The 21,919-nt window shown below is 33.2% G+C and overlaps 1 protein-coding gene across 6 annotated transcripts in view; it reads right to left on the bottom strand.

Annotated features, from left to right (window-relative positions):
* Positions 1-21,919, bottom strand: part of LOC128988391 (nucleoprotein TPR-like) — a 95,055-nt gene that overhangs the window by 62,768 nt on the left and 10,368 nt on the right. For all 6 annotated transcript variants that reach the window (XM_054409640.1, XM_054409642.1, XM_054409641.1 and 3 more), the window contains 12 exons: positions 21,556-21,777; positions 20,658-20,817; positions 19,671-19,845; positions 18,784-19,008; positions 18,200-18,378; positions 17,602-17,814; positions 16,638-16,739; positions 10,756-10,875; positions 10,020-10,193; positions 9,151-9,270; positions 3,187-3,384; positions 72-188 (listed from right to left, as the gene is read on the bottom strand). In XM_054409640.1, the coding sequence (XP_054265615.1) occupies positions 72-188; positions 3,187-3,384; positions 9,151-9,270; positions 10,020-10,193; positions 10,756-10,875; positions 16,638-16,739; positions 17,602-17,814; positions 18,200-18,378; positions 18,784-19,008; positions 19,671-19,845; positions 20,658-20,817; positions 21,556-21,777 (2,005 nt within the window). The remainder of the gene's footprint in view (positions 1-71; positions 189-3,186; positions 3,385-9,150; positions 9,271-10,019; positions 10,194-10,755; positions 10,876-16,637; positions 16,740-17,601; positions 17,815-18,199; positions 18,379-18,783; positions 19,009-19,670; positions 19,846-20,657; positions 20,818-21,555; positions 21,778-21,919) is intronic.

Raw genomic sequence — 21,919 nt, 5'->3', positions numbered from 1 at the left:
GAACGAAGGCCTATACCACCTTGAATATATGCTTCACTATGACTAAAAAGCTTGTGTAATGACAGACTCACATCTTTCAGGTAGGTGATTGACTGCTCATGTTTGCCGATAGTGACCGAGTAGTTGTTGTTCTTCTTTTCTAAAGCCTGGATCTGGGCTTTGTATGCATCAGCGTTGGCCTTTAACACCTACAACAAAAATTATTTTTCTTAAAATAGTTGTAGTAATAGTTTAAGAAATTGCCCATCATTTGAATCACTCACTAGATTGTAGAATATCTCCTGCGGACATGTAGACATCACCATCCTACAATCACAAAAACGTTATCATAGTCCTACGCACTCTTGGCGTGAATTTTTTGGTTGTGAAATCTTTGCAGAGGCATTCCGTAATAACGTGATAGTATCAACATTAACAAAATTATATTTTATTTTTCTACAACAATTATATTGAAAATGCATACACAAACGAAGAATTTCTAAAAAAGAAACTAGGACTATCTAAACTTTTTCATCCAAATGTAGTAAAGTCCAAATTGATTTGGACAGTTGGAGTTTTTGTGTATTAATAAATCAAAAGGCAGTACAGTACCTAGTATAGTACCTATAGTGTGTAACATTTTTGGTGTATTTACAATCTTTAGTCCAATCCATCCTGTAATTTCCTCAGATAATCTAGCCGAACTGTGTTACTTGTTAAATGTAAGATAAAAATAAAATGTTTGTTTGTGCACCTAACAATATGGTGTAGTGGTATTGCTTGTTAAGCCTGTCTGTGCTGGAAAGGGACAGCTGTTGTGAACTTGTTGGAATAGGAACTAGGTGAAACCCGTCAAAATCGACTGTTACTTTCAAGGCTTACGTTAATTCATCTAACTGTGATAAATTGGGTGAAATATACATATTTTGAGCATTTAGTTGTTTTAAGAGTAATACGTGTAAAAACAATAATGATATTAATTGCGTTAGTTGCCAAATTTGGTTGATCATTCAATGAATAAAATATTCTCCATACCGTACGTCATCGGAGTTATTATTAGTATGTTATATGGTATCTCTTCCTTTGGAAGAACCTTTAAATAGTATTAAAATCGTATTGGTGGATCTTTTGCAGTTAAACAATTCCTTGATTTCATCAGTGTAATATGATTTTATTTCAAAAGAAAATATTTTTGGGAAGACATATTCTAACTTCAAAGGGAGGTTTATCCGTTACAGTGTAAGTTTGATTTTTCCTTCGTCACGTCGCGTCAGTTCATATCGTACTTCTGTGCCAATGAATGAACCCTCTAGCATGGTTTTGAGAAATTGATTGTGGGGTTACTGTTAGAGCTGGGATTCCTTGTCACGGGGGATGCAAGTTAGTTGTCTCAGCCTTATCGATAACATACAGTTGTCAATAGAATCTCTCTACGGAATTTTAGGTGTAGTGGAATACTTAAAGTGAAGTTGGCTTTTATTCTTGAACTGTTAGGGGCCTCCTAGTTCATATGGTCTTGCGGCTTCATTGGCAACAAATAATGCAAATGGCATAGCAATGGGACATTTCCAAAAAGCACAAATACTGTAAATTGGCTGTTCGTTACGTATATATTGACGTTTACATATTGTTAATCAACGCATCTTATAAATGATTATGTGATCTAGTTTAAAAGGAATATGACCTTTCTGTCATGACAGTAGCTGCTTAAATAGTATTTTCCCTTTGTACCATATATTACAGCCAAAATGTTGTGTTATTTTCAATAATGTTACCAAACCCAGTGCGCCAAAGTTCGTAATATAGGTAGGTGCAAATAATTTGTCAAGATGGGTACCATTTTAGGCAAGGTTTCTATGTTTGGATTTTATTAGACACGATAAGAGCAGATATTTCTAAATAAATATTTTATATGTGTAGAATAATATGACAAAATGTGGTGGAAAAGGCAGACAACAACCCACAATAGATATAAAATAGTTCAATAAGAAATATTATTATTTTTTTTATTTTGAAAACTGAGTTTATTAATAAACTTTGCCTATTAGACACAGTAAAAAAATCTTAAATTTACGATATAAATAACATGTAACATAGATTAATAACGTTGTCCATATAAATGATTTTGAATGATTTTACATGATTCTTTTAACACTTTTATGACTATTTCATTTTTTAATTTTGATGGAAGATTAAATTTTTTTTTTTAATTCGTCAAAAAATTTTGTAATAGTCCCTCTTGCACCAGCATTTTCCACTGATTTCGTAATGGAACGTTATATTGCAAAACATGACATAATAATGAAGAAAATCAATTTTAAAATCAGAAAATAAAATTGCAAATACTTTGGTGGAATTCAGTAACTCCCAATAAATGTGTGTTGTTTGAAATACAATTTAAAAATAAACAGCTGTTTTATTCACATTATTCACATGGCCAAAATTTAAACAGCTCTGTGGAGGGATCTTTAAAGGACTCTGGGGCAGAGTCCTAAGGGATTTGGCTTAGTTTTTCTTTTGATAACTCATCTACAGACCAAGACCTTTCTTTGGACACCTCTACCAAGTTTCTACGCCCAGCCGTTCTCTTAAATTAGTGGGGACAAAGTTTCCAATTAAATATTTAGATTCCCCCATGTTAATCTTATGGGAGAAACTCCAACTTTATAGCCCGAGGATTTTTATTACAGGAATTGGGAAAAGGGGGCGTCTACACAAAAAATACTTTATTTTGACACGTCGTTTGTAAAAATCCGTCCATTATTAACGGAGGAGTAGTGTTTCGTAGAAATCGCCTTCAGGTATTATATATAAGGATGTGTATTTAGGAATGTTGTGATAATTTTTGTGAATAATAATTTTGTTTCATATTGTAAAATAAAGTGAGTATTTATTTGTTTTAACTATAAAAAGTAAGAAAACTCTTCATTACTTTCCGAACTAAAAATAAAAAACCCTCTGATTACTACTTAGTAATGATCAAATTAAACAATTTTTGGGGTTTCAAAACTGCATCCTAAAAATAGGGGTGGGCGAGTACTCGACTAATACTTAGTAAATTCTTAACTTTTTCCACTCAACCTCAAGTCGAGTAGTAACTAAAAATGACGTCCTAACTCTAACAACAAGAATAATTTAAAAATAAAACATACAATTTACAAACCAAAACAATTTTTACAATTGTTTACTTCATTATTTCATAATTACCTTAAACTTCTCCTCCGCAAACTCCAGGCGGGCAGCAATCTCACTCTTGCTAACGGCCAATGTGTGAGCTTCCTCTCTAGCCTTGTCCAACGACTCGCTCACCATCTTCTCATTGGTCTGCTTCTCCTTCTTGTATGTGTTAAACTCTTCTTGCAACTGCTTCAACTCTTCTATCTTGTCTTTCAACTTTTGTTCCATCTAAAAGTTAAACACTTAAGATAGTCTTGAATTATTCTTCCAAGTGGAGATGTTTGGGGAAAATCTAAGTTATAACTGTGATGAAAAACAAATTTAAACTATATAAAAAGCGACTATATTTCTGATCAATATTTACAAGACATGGATAAAAATTGCACGAACAAAACAGACAGCTAATAAAAAATAAACGTTCACATCATCTGTAGTATGACTATTACAAATAACAAAAGGCAGTATATTTTAACTAATTGAATGAACAAAGTGAATTCTCATACTGGTGTAAAATCCATCTCATCAATCTCCAATAACTCGAATATAACTTCGTATATCAAGTTGATGTTTTGCACAAAGGTTCTTTATCATATTATCTCGGTTAAGTTCGTTATTCGAGATTATTTGATCAGTAATAATTATAAAATCCTAAAAAAACCATTTTAATTTTCCCCCACAAGAATAACATTAGGAGCTACCTTCTTCTTCTTCTTTTTGTTTACATTTTACGAGCAACAATTTTGTTGTGAATTCTAGAGACCGAAGTGAATTCTATTATTTCTTTCATCCATGGAGTAAACAGTTTTAACATCTGTAGGTATATTATATTAGTCAATGGTTTTTATACATAATAAATCTTTAAATTACAATTATTACAAAAAAAAATTAATGGAGGAAATAAATATGGGATATATAAAATATCCACCGAAATGTATTTCAATCGATAAAAATGTTTAGGTAGTCACATGTTTGAACTTTTTACATGTTTTTATGGTTGTTAATTTAGTAGGTCTAGGCTTGAAGTAAGACCACAGTCCTTGGAATGCTTGTTAATTAAAATAATGTGTGAACTTTATCACTTGGGTGGCATGATGGGTTTCTAAAAATAAGTGGTTTTAACATTGTCTTGAGCTTTTTATATTATTAATTTTCAATATTATTGTTATAGCACACTCTGCCTATGCCAATCAGATTTTTTTAAGAGTTATTTTTTTTTTTCAAACATATAGGCTAAGTTACATAGTTTTCTTATCGTCGGTTGTTTGTAAGCGCTTTCTGTCGGTTGTATTTGTTGTTAATGTTGGCTGTAAAATAAAATAGTTAACATTTTGATTAGGGATGGACGAGATTGGATTTTTAGTTCGAGACCAGACGAGACGAGATTTTTTATTTCTCATAAAATTTCGAGACGAGATTTCTCTTCTCATACACAACGGGAAATGCACGTTCGAAATTTTTACCTGATTTTGTAACATTGTTAGATGACTGTTTAAATACTAAAATAATGATAATAGGCAAGAATATTTACAATCTTTCATTAAATAACATCAGAATAACATTTTTTTATTAATCACGCCTAACTTATTAAAAATTCCTACGATTAGGAAACATGGTGATATCAGTTAGGATAGAGTTCAACTTATCCTAAAATAAAATAAATCATAAAATAAAAGCAATATTAATGTTTATAAAATAGTTACTTGTTTTGACTTTTTTTATAGTAATAAAACATTCCTCACAATGCTTACACTTAACAAAACTTCTCAAATGTTATTAAAGTAATATTATTAAAATAATGAAAGTAATATTTACATTAAAAGAATTAAAGTAATATTTACATTAAAAGAATTAATTAAATAAGAACGCCTTCGAAAAGGAAACGCAACTACAACACGCTCCTGTATTGCGGGTATTGCATTGACTTTCTGCAGGCGTTTTTAATTTTTTTTTTTTTTTTTTTTTTTTTTTTTTTAATTCTCGTCTCGATAAAAATCTCGGCCAAAAAGTAATCTCGTCTCGTGTAACGAGATTGAAAATTTCCCGAAAATTTCCCGAAATTTCGAGACTTGACCATCCCTAATTTTGATACAATCATTTTAATGAATAAACCGCAAATATTACTCCTTGTGTGTAAGAGTTAATTCACTTTATACCTATCTTTGTGACTGTTGTCAATGGCATACACTAGATCTAGGTTAGGAACTGAGGGAGCCATGGCCATTGGTTAGAGACCATTAGAGACTAAGCAAGGAAGGAACTTAAATTACTGTGTCTGGTTAAGTGTTTCAAAAATTAATCGTCATTATTGAGTTATGATCTTTCAAGTGTTATTTTGAATTTGATATTAGGCCTATAACTTAACGTTATCGCGTAAGTTATAAGCTAGACCTATTTAACTTAACTTGGTTACACTATCAAGTGTAACTGACAGAGTGTTCCCTATGAAGTAGGGTAGCCTGCAATCAAAGGTAATAGGCCTAGCCTACCTTGGCCTTTTCTACAGTCTAATTAATTTAAGTTAACCCTCCTGAGTGTTAAGCGTCGTGTAATCGACGCACAACACCCCCGCAATGGTCTTATGCGTCACTTTTGCGACACACAAACATCGTTTACAGCGAAGGCTCTGGGACTGACTGAATCAGATTGAACTGGAACGAGATTGATATCGTTGTTTTCGGCAGATTCTAAACTTTCTCCTGATGTCTGTTTCTAGACGCTTTTCATTTTAGTTTCGAAAATATTGTAGCAGACAGATGACGTGCGTATTTGTAAACAACTTGGTTAACCTCGCACCGATGACTCGGATGACTGATGTGTTTTATTACGTTTATCATTGTTTTAGTGTTAAAAATCAAAAGTAGTGATGTACGTGGTGCATTATAAGAAGATTTAAGTGATTTTGAAGGGCTGGTTAATGATCCTGAAGAAGAAGGTAGTGATAATGATGTAAATTATCTGCCAGATTCCTAGCTATGGTTAGGCTATGCATTCTTAGATGACGCTAAATGTACGAACTCTGTTTTTCACCCATAACTTATTTATTTGCAAACCTACTTCCCTTATATTATTACATTTTGGGAATCCTCATAAAATTTAGAACAAAGTGGCTATTTTTAAATATTTGTTGACTTATAGGCTAAATTAAAAAAATGGTATTTATTCCGTATAGGTGCCTCCAAACGAATTTTTTAATTTTAATATCTTACTTGATAGTTTTTTACCTCCTGAATCCAAATATACCATTATTTTTCACCGCTGATGAATATTTCTCAAGATATCGCCGTAAAAACATACAACATTACAATAAACAAGGTAGGATGGATAACATTTACAAGTGAAATGAACTGTGGGTAACTAAGCCTACAGCTGACTGTTTTCAACCACACGACAAGCAAGGTTAAGTGAAGAGAGTAACATTGTTGATGAGAAGAAGAACATCGTTGATTAAACATGATAACATTGTTGTAGAAACATTTCAAGTGATTCTATAGTTAATAATGTTTTCTATAATAGTAATTTCGTCACATTATGGAGATATAGATGGACTGGTGGACTAATTACATACTGTAGTTCTTATTTAGGTATGTCAGGGTGGTAGGTCGTGCTGTATGTGAATTGGTGACTGCATTAAGTGTTTTGAAGTTAGGTTAGATAGGAAGGTAAAGTTTAGGTTATAATGTATCGAGTTGCCTTTAGGCTCTAGGTAGGCTTATTAAAGCCTATTTGATTGGATTTACACTAAAATGTCTCCTTAAAAATATAAAATTTAGGCTAATTTAGTATAGGACATTTTAGTGTAAATCCAATCAAGCAAATAGGCCTTAATAAGCCTACCTAGACCTGAAAAGGTAATTTATAACTTTCTTCTAGCTACTATACCTGTGTCCTTAGTAGGCCTACTTAGGTTAAGTTACCCATTTTCAGGGGGACAGTTTCGCAGGGAACCTAGCCTACGATAAGTTATAAGATGAAATATTCGTTTGCTATAGCCTATAAGTTTAGGCTATAAAATATCGTAATCAGTTCATTTTTCTAGGTGATACAACTTGCCTTAATCCATTTATCTTGTAGGCCTAGGTCTCTTTCAATATTGAACAATTTATGCCTAACATATTTTTAATGGATACTCTTTACACTGTGTAGCTTACTTTTTAGTTTATAATACTGTAGGCCTAATAACAAAGGTAGCATTTCTAAAAAACAATATAAATCTTTTGTGTATGATTTGTTTAAGAGATGAATTTAAAAAGACATTGACTACGGTAAGTTAATTTTGATCTTTTTCATGAGTTTATAAAAAGGTACCTAACATAACTATAAATCGGTTTAATAATAACTTGACTATCGTATCAAATTTGAGTTAGCTAATCTTAAGATACCATATGATATAAATAAAAAAATAACAAAAACATTAACGAAGCATTTTATTTTTTTATCCTTAATTGTTTCGTTATTAGGTGGCCTAGGCCTATTTGTTTTGTTTCCTTTGGTAAATTATGCTATTAGTAGCTGCTATTAGTAGACTAGACTACTAATAATATAACTACTGAATCATACTGAATAATAATAAATACTGAAGAAAATAACTACTGTCTGCTATTAGTAGACAGTAGTTTAATTTATGAAATATAAACAAAAACCGAACAAACAATTAATTAATTTTATGTTTAGGCTACATAAAAAAAGAATAAAGAATATTTTTTAGTACAAAAATTAAATCGGATAAATACAGATATGTAATGTTATGTATCCGAAAAAAATACTTCACGGCAATTATTTAGTATGTCATCATTGGGATATGATGTACTTTTTAGATGTTTAATTACAGTTTCTTTCACGCTGAATCCAAAAATGCAATTGGTTTTTGTCGGTGAGATTCCTAAGTGGCTGTAAAAAGAAGGTTAAAATTACGAATCTGAGGTTCATCAAGCGGTTCAGATGATAATATGGCGTGGTCTGGACGGATCCGTATGTGTTATTGTCTGAAAGTTTTGTTATAATTTGTAATACAAAACCTGAAGAACCCTTCATAGTTCGCTAGGTTTAGTAAGTAGTTGAAGCTTAGTAACAACTCCGTTACCAAGCAGAGTAGAGCAATTAATGTTTTTGGTACTGTACAGTAATACATTGAAATACATTCAACTTATTTGGCCATGTATCACACACAATTTAGTTGTGTATCATAGAATACGTTAGGTTAAAAAAATATGTTCATAACTCATTATTAATTTAAAGAAGTGATACTCAGCCCATGATTTTTAATCACTCTGTCACATGATTACAGGACCACCGTGAGGGGGGGGGGGCTAACCCAGGGGCACGGGCCCTAGGTTGGACAATTTTTAGTGTCAAACTGACCCCAGTTACTTTTTGCTTTGGGGCTATAAAAATTAGTACCTTGTGAATTAACAGGTCCAAGGTTTAGATTAACACCCCCAGTCAAAAACATAACTAACACCACTGACGTTATAATTTATGATAGACATAAGTAGAGCTTATGCTATTTATATTTGATTTTTGGATAGATATATGCGGCATTAGAATTATTTCTAAAATAAAAGAGCATTACGCCCGTGGTACAAAAAAATCGCAGTTAGTCTGGCCACTGCCGCCGCACAAACTTGATGGAATTGTCTTCGTTCATTCTCATACGCAACTTCGGAGCGTACTCCTAGTAGTACATTCTACAGAGAGGTGATTTCTTAGAAAACTTTGGGGATTTGCAGTCCACTAGAGGGCTTTGCAAATTTATGTTAATGACATTTGTTTTCAGGGATAACCACATGAATTTGTAACCCAAAAAATACCAGAGAGTAAATTGACTTAAATGAAGAAAAAACTTCATACTATGCAATTTCAATCAAAAGTAGTTATTCTTCATCCATTTCAAAATTCCTTTCATGAAGAAACTAGAAAAAGGACAGTTGAGTTTCTTGTATTAGTTACCTTATTATATTGTTACTGTATTTTTAATCTATTCTGATAAGTGTGTACCATGTCCAGTTTGAGTTGCAATGCAGGAGAGGCAATCGCCTTGGCAGTGGAAGACTTGTTCTCAGGTGTTCCAGGCATCGAGGCTGTGTCTGACTCAAGAGATTTCTCCAATTCCTCTATCTAAAAACATTCAGAAGCTCAGTTTGTGGTATTCAACAGGTAATGAAAATCATGTACACAGTAAGAGTGAAATACTTTATTCTGACATTACTTTCCACAGTGGCATTTTTAAGGGCTAAATTATCTTATTCTTACACATATTGGCGATGTAAATGCTTACAGTAAATGGCAATGTGAGTGATTTATGGTTGCCATTTCAAAGTAAAAGTATTTAAGTAAAAAAGTAATGTTGTTTCTAACTGTTAACTCCAATTACAATAATGCAAGAATGCGTATTAACAGTATCATTGCAGAAGAAATTACTTCAAACAATCATTTCAATACACCAGTAAAATAACAAAGTAGACATAACAATATTAAATAACAAGAACAACATAAGAACAGTTGATGAAGTTTGATTTTTAAGGATTAATATTAAATAATCAAGTAACACTTCAAAAACATTGTTTGCAGAAGCACATAATGGTGATATTTAAATTTGAAAACGAAATGCTAGTAACCAAACAAGATAATAACTTATAACGAAAGAGACTAGAGAGAATGCATTAATTTAGAGAAAAGACTTACAATCAATTCATGACAATTGAAAAGTACATTAGATAAAAGGAATACCCCCGCCGCATTAGTTGCATCTCATTATACTGATATGACAACAGCTACTGGATAATATTAGCAAGCAGGCAACATGGAGGAGATATTTACAATGCAGATTAAATATTTAAACAAATTGTATCAAAATGATTGATTACCTTGGTGTGAGGTAGGCCAGCCACCTGTTGCTGGAACAGTGTTCTATACATCTCCCGCTGTCCCTTGATGATGTCCACCATCTTGATGTAGTGAGTCTCTGTTTGCAGTAGAGACGCTACTCGCTGCTCTGCCAGTCGCAACTTGCCCTCTAGTTGCTCTACCACCTGGGACTCCTACGAGGACAGTCAGTGTTAAGTCACCTACCACAGTTTGTAGTTTTGTGAAACATTATCCAACTCCAGTGATGAATCAAAGTTGAACATTGTTTCCATCAAATCTCAAGAAGATTCCAATTCAGTTCCAGATATACCACAACCCATGAGTTCAATATGAATGATGGAATCTGAGATGTTCAAGTCATGAAAATTGATATTATTTCCTCGAAATTTTCATTTTGGTTTTTCAGCCACTATCAATATCATGATAACTACTTTTACAGGATTGGGAATCTGGTAATATTATTGTGGTTGTGATAAATTACCATCATGGTATTGCTGAAATTCTGAAATTAAGTTTTGAATTTATAGGTTAAAGGATTGATCCAAATCGATATTCGCAGTAGATTCCACGTGATATTTAATTCAAACTGTCCTTTGATGTTAGATGCAAAATTCTATTTTTGAAATGCATACTATAAAATAGTAGGGTACAAAGTAGCAGCACATGGCAACCTATATCTGCATGTTGACATAATAATCGAGGTTTTACTGACACTACAATGTACTTTCAATTCACCTTGTCTTGCTCAGCCTGTTCTTGTTTCTCACTCAGTTCTCTCAGAGCAGACAGCAACTTCTGGTTCTGCACCTGCATTTCCTGGATGTCTCTGAATGTCACTAGGTGTTTGGATATCACCTAAAACACCAACCATACTACATTAAACACGAAACATATGTGAGAAAATTTAGATTTTTATTTGTAGATTTTTTATACAGCTTAAGAGAATAGTGTTTCCCATTTTGTGATCCATATGAGTCAAAATTAGGCCCTGACTCAATTATCCTAAGTTTATATGTCTCTGTCGCTAACACTAGTTACTATTAGTTATTACTAGTTACTAGTGTATCCTTATTAGTTTGTGTTTCACAGGGGAAAAATTGTTGATGAAAACTTCAACAGGTTTACTAAGCAGTGGTTGGGTGGTAACTAGCGAACTTTAACATCACGGCTCTGCTCCAAAGACCGACAAAGTAGCTGTTCTTTCTAAAATAATCATACATAAAATTAATTTGGTCAGCTGATAAATTAAATAGCCAAGTGATCATCTGATGTGCCAAACAATCAGCTGATCTAAATTTCAAAAGAACCATTTTAAAAGTAGTGCTGACTCGAACTCTCCAACAGTCCATTGCAGCTGTATTGATTTTCTGTGACAGGCCTATCAATTCCAAGGTATTTATATTTGTGTGCTTATGTCACGTGTTAAATGTATATTGTAGAATATTTTACCTAACCCGCCATGTTAAACTTCCCAATCCCAAGTGTGATGTATACAACTTCTTTACTACACGAGTGATGTAAAGTTGAAAAAACTCACTCGGTGAGGTAATGAAACCCATTTAAATAACATCGAGTGCTTAACTTAAAAAATATACTTTTATGGAGCCAACGACGTTTAATGCTAGAAATTAGGTGTGCGCTTGACAAATGACAAATGACAATTCTTTATTGCACATAACATCTGTTAGAGTTATTACAAATGTAATACACAGACAGGTACATTGTCAAGGTTTCTAATAAATAAGTAAATCTAAATAGGTATATAAAAAACCTAGGATTTAGCCAGTAAGTTACCCCTACAAAGCTACAGCATGGTGGAACTGTTTATGTTAGGAGAGGTTGATGAGAGATTGGGTGTCTGTTACCAGGAGTCGTTGAAAAATTCCTCAAGAGTGTAATATGCTTTTTCTACTAAAACTGTTTTGATTTTGCCTGTAAATTTTGCTAAGTTTAATTGCTTTAAGGAGTTTGGAATTTTATTGTAAATTTTTAACCCCATATATAGAGGACCTGTTTCATATTTTTTTAAATTATGAGTGGGGTATTGAAAAATGTCTTGTCTTCGGGTATTATATGAGTGATTACTAAGATAATTTTGAAACATACCAGGATTTCCATGAACCATTTTTAAAATTTCAAAAACGTATATTGAAGTTAGAGTTAAAATTTTAAAATTTCGAAACAATTGTCTACATGATGTTTTTTTGGGGCAATTTGCAAGAGTTCTGATTATTGACTTTTGTTTTTTAAAAACTTTGTGGACATCTGTGGCTGTCCCCCATAATGTAATACCATAGCTTAAAATAGAGTACACATAAGCATAATAAACATTTTTACATACTTCCAAGGAGGTAACCTGAATTAAAACACTTAAAGCATATCTTGTTGGACTAAGTTTTTTGTTTAGAAAATTAATATGTTCTGTCCATTGTAGTTTACTATCCAAATATATCCCTAAAAACTTTACTACATTTGTGGGCGAGGCAGTAGTTTCTGTTCCAGTGGTTGAATTTCTCAATTTGAAAATTAAAACACTAGTTTTATCTTCATTCAAAAGTAAGCCATTTTTTAAAAACCAATTTGCTATTTCTCCAATTGTTTCTTTGACATCATCATGTAAAATTTTAACAGTACTTCGTCTGATGAGAGCTGTTGTATCATCTGCATAAAGGGTAAAGTTACAGATTTGACTTGAAAAATGAAAAGGTAAATCATTAATATATGTGAGGAATAAGAGAGGACCTAGGATTGAACCTTGCGGAACTCCATAACGGAACTCCAAGCGGAACTCCACTTGAATTTTATTGTTATGATTGGAAGAATTTTTCTAACCTAGCTTTTGTAAATGAACGTTAGTGAATGAACGTTTGTGAATGTTAGGTGAACAAATCGATGAAGTTTTTTTAGAAATAACAAAATAAATAACATATTACCGGTAGCTGCAATTATGGATGATTTTGATTTTACTGTAAATAATAATGCTAAAACAAATAACAAAGAAAATCAAGAATACTTAAAAATTTTACAGGTTAATATCCAGTCTATTAGGAACAAAATGTTAGAATTAGAACACTTTTGTGCCATAGAGCAAGTGCATGTAATTTGTATGTCTGAACATTGGTTAGAGGAGCGGGAAGTTGAATTCTTTGTTCCTAAAGATTTTATTGCTGCAGATATCATGTGTAGGAAAAGTATAAAAAATGGTGGGGTAGGAATATTTTTAAGAGAAGGGTTAACCTTCACCAAAATAGATGTTAGCTTATTTTGCATTGAGCTTCATTGTGAATTTAGCTGTATTAAAATAATTGATTATGATCTTATAGTTTTAAGTGTTTACAGATCCCCTAGTGGTGATATTGGTTTGTTTCTGGAAAATTTTGAGCTTGCTGTGAAAAAGCTGTTAAAGTCATTTAAATTTGTAGCCATTGCAGGTGATTTTAACATAGAAATGATAAAAATGGAAAAGAAGACATCTATTGAATTTGCCAATCTGTTACGAAGTCTAAATTTAGTTTGTACAAATAAAAAACCTACAAGAGGAAAATCATGCATAGATAATATAATTGTAAACTTTTCATCAGATTTATATAACATAAATACAGTAGGAGGTTGTTTTGCAGACCATGAACCTTTAATATTAGAATTTTTACAGAAAACTATAAAACAATGTAACAACTCAAAAGAAGGAACAAAACAAATAATACGAAGGCAAAATGAAAGTAATATTAAACACTTTGTTGATCAATTGGTACAAGAGAAATGGGAAATGATAATGGACTATAAAATGGGTAAAATTAATGAGCAATTACTATTTGATGAATTTTTTAAGAGATTAGTATCTTTGTGGCATTTTAGTTCCCCATTAGTTAAGTGCAAACAAAACAATAGACATAAGAAAGGAAAACTTAATTGGTATAATGGAAAGTTAAGGAAACTTAGGGAAAAAATGCTTCTTTGTTTTTCTGTTTATAAGAGCTTACTCAAACATAAATCAAATAATTTGGAAAATGCCTATAGAACCTATATTGATTGTAAAAAGGCCTACAATCGTGAAATAAAATTAGCCAAAAAGCAAGCTTTTGAAAGATATATTGATAAGGCCCCCAACAGGTGCAAGGCTGCTTGGGAAGTTATATCGCATGAATATTCTCCTACATCAACTAAGTCGGAGGTTTTGGATGCTGACAATCTCAATAACTATTTTATTGAATGTGTTAATGAGCTGGAAAATGAAATCCCTCTCACCAACACACCTGCGCATGAGTTGCTGGGGACTCCCCCTATAGGACAATTACATTTCCAATGGAGGGAGGTATCATGGCAAGAGGTTAACAATGTTGTAGCTAATTTCTCAAATTCAAAAGCTATGGATCATTACTGGTTTTCAAATTATAGCATCAAACAAATAATTCATTTTATAAGTGAGCCTCTGGCTTTTTGTATTAGTAAATGTTTGAAAATTGGTTATTTCTCTGACCTTCTCAAAATTTCTAAAATTATTCCAGTATATAAAAAAGGTGATAAAAATATTCCTAGTAATTATCGCCCTATTTCAATAGTGCCAATCTTTTCCAAAATTTTTGAATGTCTCATGCATAAACAAATGAATGAATATTTTGAAAATAACAATTTGTTGACAAATTCACAGTTTGGATTTCGAGAGGGTAAATCAACAACTGCAGCTGTCTTAGAAGTAATTAATAAATCTTTAAATGCATTTGAAAGTAAAGAAACAGTTTCATTAACTTTATTTGATCTTACAAAAGCTTTTGACACTGTACCTTTTGATATTTTATTCAAAAAACTTGAATTTTATGGTATTACAGGTGAAACTTTAAAAATTTTAAAATCCTATTTAACTAATAGAAAGCAGTATGTATCTGTTGGAGGCAGTCAGTCTAACTTAAGATTGGTTGAAGTAGGTGTTCCACAGGGCTCGGTTTTGGGACCCTTCTTGTTTTTAATCTCGATAAATGACCTGCCGAGGAATGTTGATGTAGACACTGTTGTATATGCTGATGACACAACTTTGATTGCAACAAATAGAGATATCCATGAGCTTGATTTAATTACTAATGAATCAATAACATCAGCACTAAATTGGTTTTCTTCAAATAAATTGACATGTAATCAAGAAAAAACACAGAAAATTCTTTTGAGTCTATCCCCACTTGACAATGAATTAAAATCTGTAAAATTATTAGGCTTCCAAATTGATTCAAAATTAAATTGGCAAGAGCACATAGAAATCACTTGTAAAAAAATTTCCAGAGTAAATTATCTAATTTGGAAACTCAGAGATTTTGTTAGTAATGAATACCTTCGGATTACTTATTTTGGTTTTTTTCAATCTCATATTTCTTACGGGATTATACTATGGGGACACTCCCCCCACACCCATGAAATTCTTTTATTACAAAAAAAAGTCATACGAACAATTTGTGGGGCTGGCCCTGTGGATAGCTGTCGACTTCTTTTTATAGACCTTAAAATTATGACCGTTGTAAATTTGTATATTTTTCACATACTCCTCTACACTAAAGCCAATCTTCATCAATTCACTTGTAGAGAGAGTATACACTCTTACAATACAAGAGGCAAATCCAATCTAGATATCCCTGCACATAGATTGGCCAAAACAGATAACTGCCATAAAATAAATTGCATACGGTTTTTTAATAAATTAGGTCTGACAGCAAAACAGGTTCCTTTTAATAGGTTTAAGTCTAAAATGTTTGAGTGGCTCATCCAAAATCCATTTTACTGTATAACAGAGTACTTAGTTTCTGATGTTAATATTAATTTTTAATTTAGAACCCACTGTATTTTATAGCTTTAGTTTTTATTTATTGTTGACTATGTCTATTCCTTGTAAAAGGTCAATGACAATAAAGATCTTGATTCTTGATTCTTGAACGTTACTGTTAGAAGATGAGTGAAATGGATAATGAAAAATATTGTTCGTAACCTCCTGTATATTGTCGGATCAGGTAAAATCTTGTACGTTACATGTTACGCAAGAGCTTGTTTACATCACTTAGGAGAATTATGCAAAACGCTCTTACTACACTTGTAATGTAAATAGCTATAATCTATCAACAAAGCTACTCAAGAGCTGATTTACTGTATTTCCTGAAGTGTTTGGCAATGGAATCCCACTAAAACATGACACACTTTCATAGTTATTATTGGAACTCCTTTTATTGTAAAACCCATATAAGTATAATTTTTACCGACTACACGACACTAACCGCATATGACGGGAACACTGCTTGTAAGCTTCAAAAAATCTATAAAATCCTACTAGCTTATCTGTAATTTGCAGTTTGCTTTGTGGCTATGTACTTAAAACTGAAGTCTAAGTGAATGAAAGCAGTAAAAAACCTTTCTGAAAGAATTGGTGCCTACTATATATTTTTTTTTTTTAGATGTGGAATTGCGCCTGAACTGGTTTTTTACTAATATATTGGTTTAACTTCAGTCTCCAGTTCAAAATAAGTCGATTATTGTGACCTAGGTTTCAGCACAACGTTGTACATTTTAAATACTTTTTTATTGATGAACTCAATATAATTTGACTGGAAATATAAACCTGCAAGTGTTTGTTTTCTCCCTACCTGAGATGACGTAGACAGGTTCTCAGACACTCGCCCAGGAGATGTGTTCATGGCAACATTGTTTCCTCTTGATTCTTCAACTTCTTTGAGTAAGTAGCAAACCTAGAAGCAAGAAACACTTAGTATACCAGTGAACCAGTTTGATAGAAAATCATTTTACCATAGTGTTGTCTTATATAATAGATAAAACATACTCCCTTAGTAGATTTCTCATCCTTATGAGGCTGAAGCCAATTTTATTGTTAGTTCTGTCCGGTGCACAGTAGAAGTTGTGTTTTGTTTACGATTTTTTGTTGTTGTTTCAATCATTTAAAACATTGTTTAGCCAAATAACACAAACTAATCATAAACGATAACTTGTTCCCTGGATATATAACCAAATAGTATAGCACAAATTATTAACCCTAAAGTAATACAGTGGAGTCCCGATAATCTGAACTTCGGTAATCCGAAAGTCCGCTTAATCCGAAACCAAAAAATATATTTTTTTTATAAAAAAAATTTTTTGAAATTTTGAAACTTTGAAATTTTTTTGAAACTTTTTTATTTAACTTTTGACACAGTTAGCTGTACCTCGTCAAAGTATTCTGTAGCAGCTGGGCGAGATAGACTTTTTTGTAGAGTATTTTAGTAAATATTTCATCATTTTTGTTATTACTGTTCAATCCCGGGCTCGTGCCTGTGTCCGAAAAAAAGTAGTAAGAAATAAGACGAAAAAAAAATTTCAAACAAAAAAACGTTTAATCCGAAATGGGCCCGGTCCCAACCATTTCGGACTAACAGGACTCTACTGTAGAAACAACATTTTTCCACCTCTAGCGATCAGTGTCACCAAACATAAGCTAGACACGAAAACCGAGCTTCAAAATTTACAATGGGATGGGTCCACTTGTGTTGGTTATTCTAAGATAGGTTAATATTAAGTTGAGTGTATTCCACTGATATCTTATCCTACATCACCAACCTGTCGTCCAAGGTCACCAATTGTTTCTTGCAGTCTCTTATTCTCCCTCTTGAAATGAGTTGAGACTTTTTCAGCCTCGAGATTGGCAGCTCTGAGCCGAGAAGTTTCAACCTCCATCTCGTCCATTCGCGATGTCAGAGTCTCAACCGTTGACATTGCATAGTCATAGTCTTCCCTCTGCTTCTTCAATACTGGTGCTTTCTGTTCTATCTCCTATAAAGATAAATGTAAAAATAAAAATGTACAATTATTCTACTGAAATACTAAACTAGGAGTACGGGCATATAAAATATCACAATGTGTGTGTGTGCACGTGCAAGGGAGTGACGTAACTACTGTAACAAATTACGCCTAGAAGAGTTAAACAACATTCAGAAATTAAATTTTGAGAAGCATATATATATAAAGACAGCAAATTGAGGAACAGAAAATAGAGAGCTAAAGTCCAAAGACCTTGTGCAAATCATCAGACAATACGGGGGGAAATGTAATGTACTGTTTTGAAAGGAACCAGAAAAATGCCTGCTGGAAAGATCTAGATTAAGATTAAGTAACTAAAATACATTAAGAGGGAGTTTGGGTGTGTATGTGAGCTTACATGCATGATTGTAGTGATGGTGTGGTTGAGTCGTTGATTCTCCTGCTTCTCCAACATGAGTTGCTCAGCAGTCTCAGCATATTGCATGTACAGCTGTGTCAGTGTGAGGCCTGACTTAAGCAGACGACTGGTGGCGGCCGCTGCTGGGGAGAGACTCTCTACTGCCTTCTCCAGCGACTCTACAACACATCAACAATACAACATGTAGGTACAAGTTAAAACATTTAATAGTTACTTCTATTTTATAACAGCATTTAGTCTGACATGCCTAATTTATGTTCTACATTTAGGCCTAGTATATTTGACATTTTGCTTGGCGAGGGTAGTAAATATGCAATCAACAGTTTTTGTGAATAAATTAAGGATATTTAAGGACCTTATAAGTACAAAATCTCTACAGTTACTGCAACTAAACAAGGTAGTTACGTTTACTGCAGCGCAGATAAAATAAACCTTACATTTCTTAATGTAACCATTTTACTCTTACTTTTACCAATCATTATTTAGATAAAACCTAGTTAAATAGGACACACACAGAGTGCAAGCTTTAACGATCCATCATCCATTCTGTCCAGTTTACTCACGTTGCTTCACTGCCTCCATCAACTGGTTGGCATGTTCCAGCTCCTTCTTCAATTCCTGTATACAAAGGTTCTTCTTCTCCGTAGTCACCTCCAACGCCACATCTCGCTCCTTCAGCTTGGCCTCTAACTCTCCGTACTGCTCGGTCGCCTCCCTCAACTCTCTCTGCAGTTCCAGCACAGCATCGGTCAGCTCTTGGTTCTTGGCTGTCAGCTCCTCGCTGATACCTGCAAACAAAATTGGTAGGTAAAATAGGAAGAGATTTTAAAAAAAGGGAGAGTAATTGTCACTTAGAAAAATGCTCACAATTTGTAAAAAGAATTATGTAGGCCTAACCATTAGCTTAATTTTAACAAAGTACATAAATTTGCATTTTAAGCTATCTTAGTATATCATGAAATCTATATATTATTCACTTTTTGGACATTCGTATCATAAACTTTAGTAATATCAATCCAATACAACACATTGTAAACTATTCCGACATTTTTTCCTAGCCATAAATATGTATTAAAAATGTAGGCCTACAATGCAAACAAATAAAAGTATTAGTTGGTTATTTTATTCACAAACTAATGTCACTTACAAGCAGTGCACAGTTTAGCAAACGCGATTTGATGTGGCCATTTTTCATTTGTAAGTTCAGCTCTGTTGTAAAATAGCAATAACTTTGTATAAGACCATTAGTTTTGATTGAACTATCACAATAAGAGAGTACCGAGCTTTGTTTAAGTTTGAAAGGGTTTATAAAACAGATTTCTGCAGCACTGATGGTAGCAGTCTAAAAATATGTTTGCTTACACCTTTCTCCCTTGTCAGAACCTTGCCAGTACAACGTTCACCACACTACAACGTATAGCAAAGACTACCTGCATTACAACAAACGTACCTTTGTGCAGTTCTGCTAGCTTGGTTTGAGCCTTTATCTCCTCTCTGTAGGAATTATTCATCTTGCTTTCAATATCACACTGCCCAATCAACTTCTGAGTCAGTGATTCTACTTTCTGGTTCAATGTCTTGTTCGTTTCTGTCAGTTGGGAATTTGCAGAGTTTGCAATTTTCAGCTAAAAAAAAACCGTAATAAAAATTAAGGATCATATTTAGGCCTACTAACCCTTAATCTTATAACCAATTAAATTCAACCCTTTGTCGTTGTCTTAGACCTTAAAACATGATCGGTGAAACACAGAGTTTTTCTCCGAGTGTTGAAACATTAGGCAAATAATTTTAATAATATATATATAATAATACAAAAATGTATAAAAACATGTTATAGGCTACTATAATCAATAACATTGTACTTAAAATCAACATTCTTACCTTATACATAAAATATGTATGTAGCAAACAAAAACAACACAATTGGTGACACACAATTTTTTACGGGTGTTGAAACATTAGGCATTTAATTATAGTAGAAAAACATATTAAAACCATGTATAATCAATATAATTGTACTTGAAATCAACTAAAACTCTTACTTTACATATTTATAAAATTATAAAACAACAACACCATCGTTGACTAACAAAGCCTTGACTCTTCAGGCTCCCAACTGATTGATAGGGGTTTTGCGGGGGAGGTGTGAGATAAAAATAATGTTCTCTATCGGATCCTAGAAAAATACACATTAGGTACTGTTACTCTTAAAGCTGCCAGCTGGCGATATCACATATTTTACTATAAAAATTAATGAGCTTGGAGGAAAACTCCGTGGTGTCACCGACGGAGGGTTAAACACCTAAATAAAAAAAAAATAATTAGGCCTAAAGTTGGAAAATAAGAACATTTTTTATGACATTTTATACACAAAAATCTGAAAACTGTGCAATGAAACATTTTAACCAGAAGCCCATTGAGCACTATTTTAACATACCTCCTCAGTTTTCTCCGACAGCTGGTTGTGCAGTGTGAGCAAGTTGTTGGTGTGTTCCCTCCGCATTGCGGTCATGTCCTCGGTGTGTTTAGCCAGGTCCTCTGTCAAACTGTGGATCTGCTGGTTTAGCAATGCTCTCTCCTGGTCCAGCCGCTTCTCTCTGTACATCATTTTCAATTAAACTCCACCCCCTTATATCTCAACTTATGAATAAACTACATCAGCGATGATTTATAAACAGTTGGAATCCCAATTATCCAACCAACATAAACCGGACGCAATAACATCGGATAAGCAATGAGGTCAAATAGTACATTAAATAATAAAAATCTCAAAATATTTTAAAAGCTGAATTTGCAATACAAAAACTTTTAAGTTAGAGGCTTCTCTTCAATTAACTGCCTATAAACATAAAAACTAATAGGGTATTAGTTTAACACATGTTATAACATGTTTACAACTCTTTTTTTGGAACAACCGCATTTTATGGAAATAAAAATTCTTGATTCTTGATTCTTTGAATCAGGCCCAGGTGCTTCCAACACAGTTGGGGGACGTTTTAAAAGGGGTTGTCTTGATGCACCCTTTCAGGAGTACAATGTGGCAATGGAGACTATAATGTGGCATTTTAAACCTTTTTATTGGTAGTTAACTATCAGAATCTTATAGGGAAAACATAAAATTGATTGATGGGAAGGAACGTGTACTCTAGGTCCAGGCATATCAAGAATAAACATGGAATTTAAAGACATTTTAAAATAAAATGATTGGCGGAAATCGTTATTTTAGTAGATGGAAAATAAAGAGGCCTACTTGAAATCACGATATATCTTTGATAGGACTGTTGAATAACTGTAAAATAGAATATTGTGGAAACCTGCATAAACAAATTACATACTTGTATTCCAATGAGAGTTTTAAGCTGTCCACCTCGTCAGCGTTGGCCAGCGCCTCACACTTGGACTGTACGGCAGCCTGCAATTGACTGCCCAGTGTGGCCAAGTCCTCCTGCAGACGACGCACCTCGTTGTTCCGCCTCTCCACCATCTCCAAGGCTTCGTTGCGCTCGTCCAATGCCAAATCTCGCTGCCGTCGGTATTCGAGGGACTCGCTCTCCAGCCTGAAAAATTTTTTGAAATTCGTAACCTATTATTTGCTTGTCTATTAAAAACAGCTCTAGTATAACCTACAAATGTTATTTACGTTTAAAAACATCAAGTGTTTTCAATCACAGTTAACGAGGGGATTTTTCAAACCATCCC

Source organism: Macrosteles quadrilineatus, unplaced genomic scaffold (assembly GCF_028750875.1).
Source record: "Macrosteles quadrilineatus isolate MER2022 unplaced genomic scaffold, UCM_ALF_1.0 Scaffold_3__2_contigs__length_128488019, whole genome shotgun sequence".
In the NCBI taxonomy this organism is placed as follows: domain Eukaryota; kingdom Metazoa; phylum Arthropoda; class Insecta; order Hemiptera; family Cicadellidae; genus Macrosteles; species Macrosteles quadrilineatus.
This window is presented reverse-complemented; position numbering and strand designations above follow the sequence as displayed.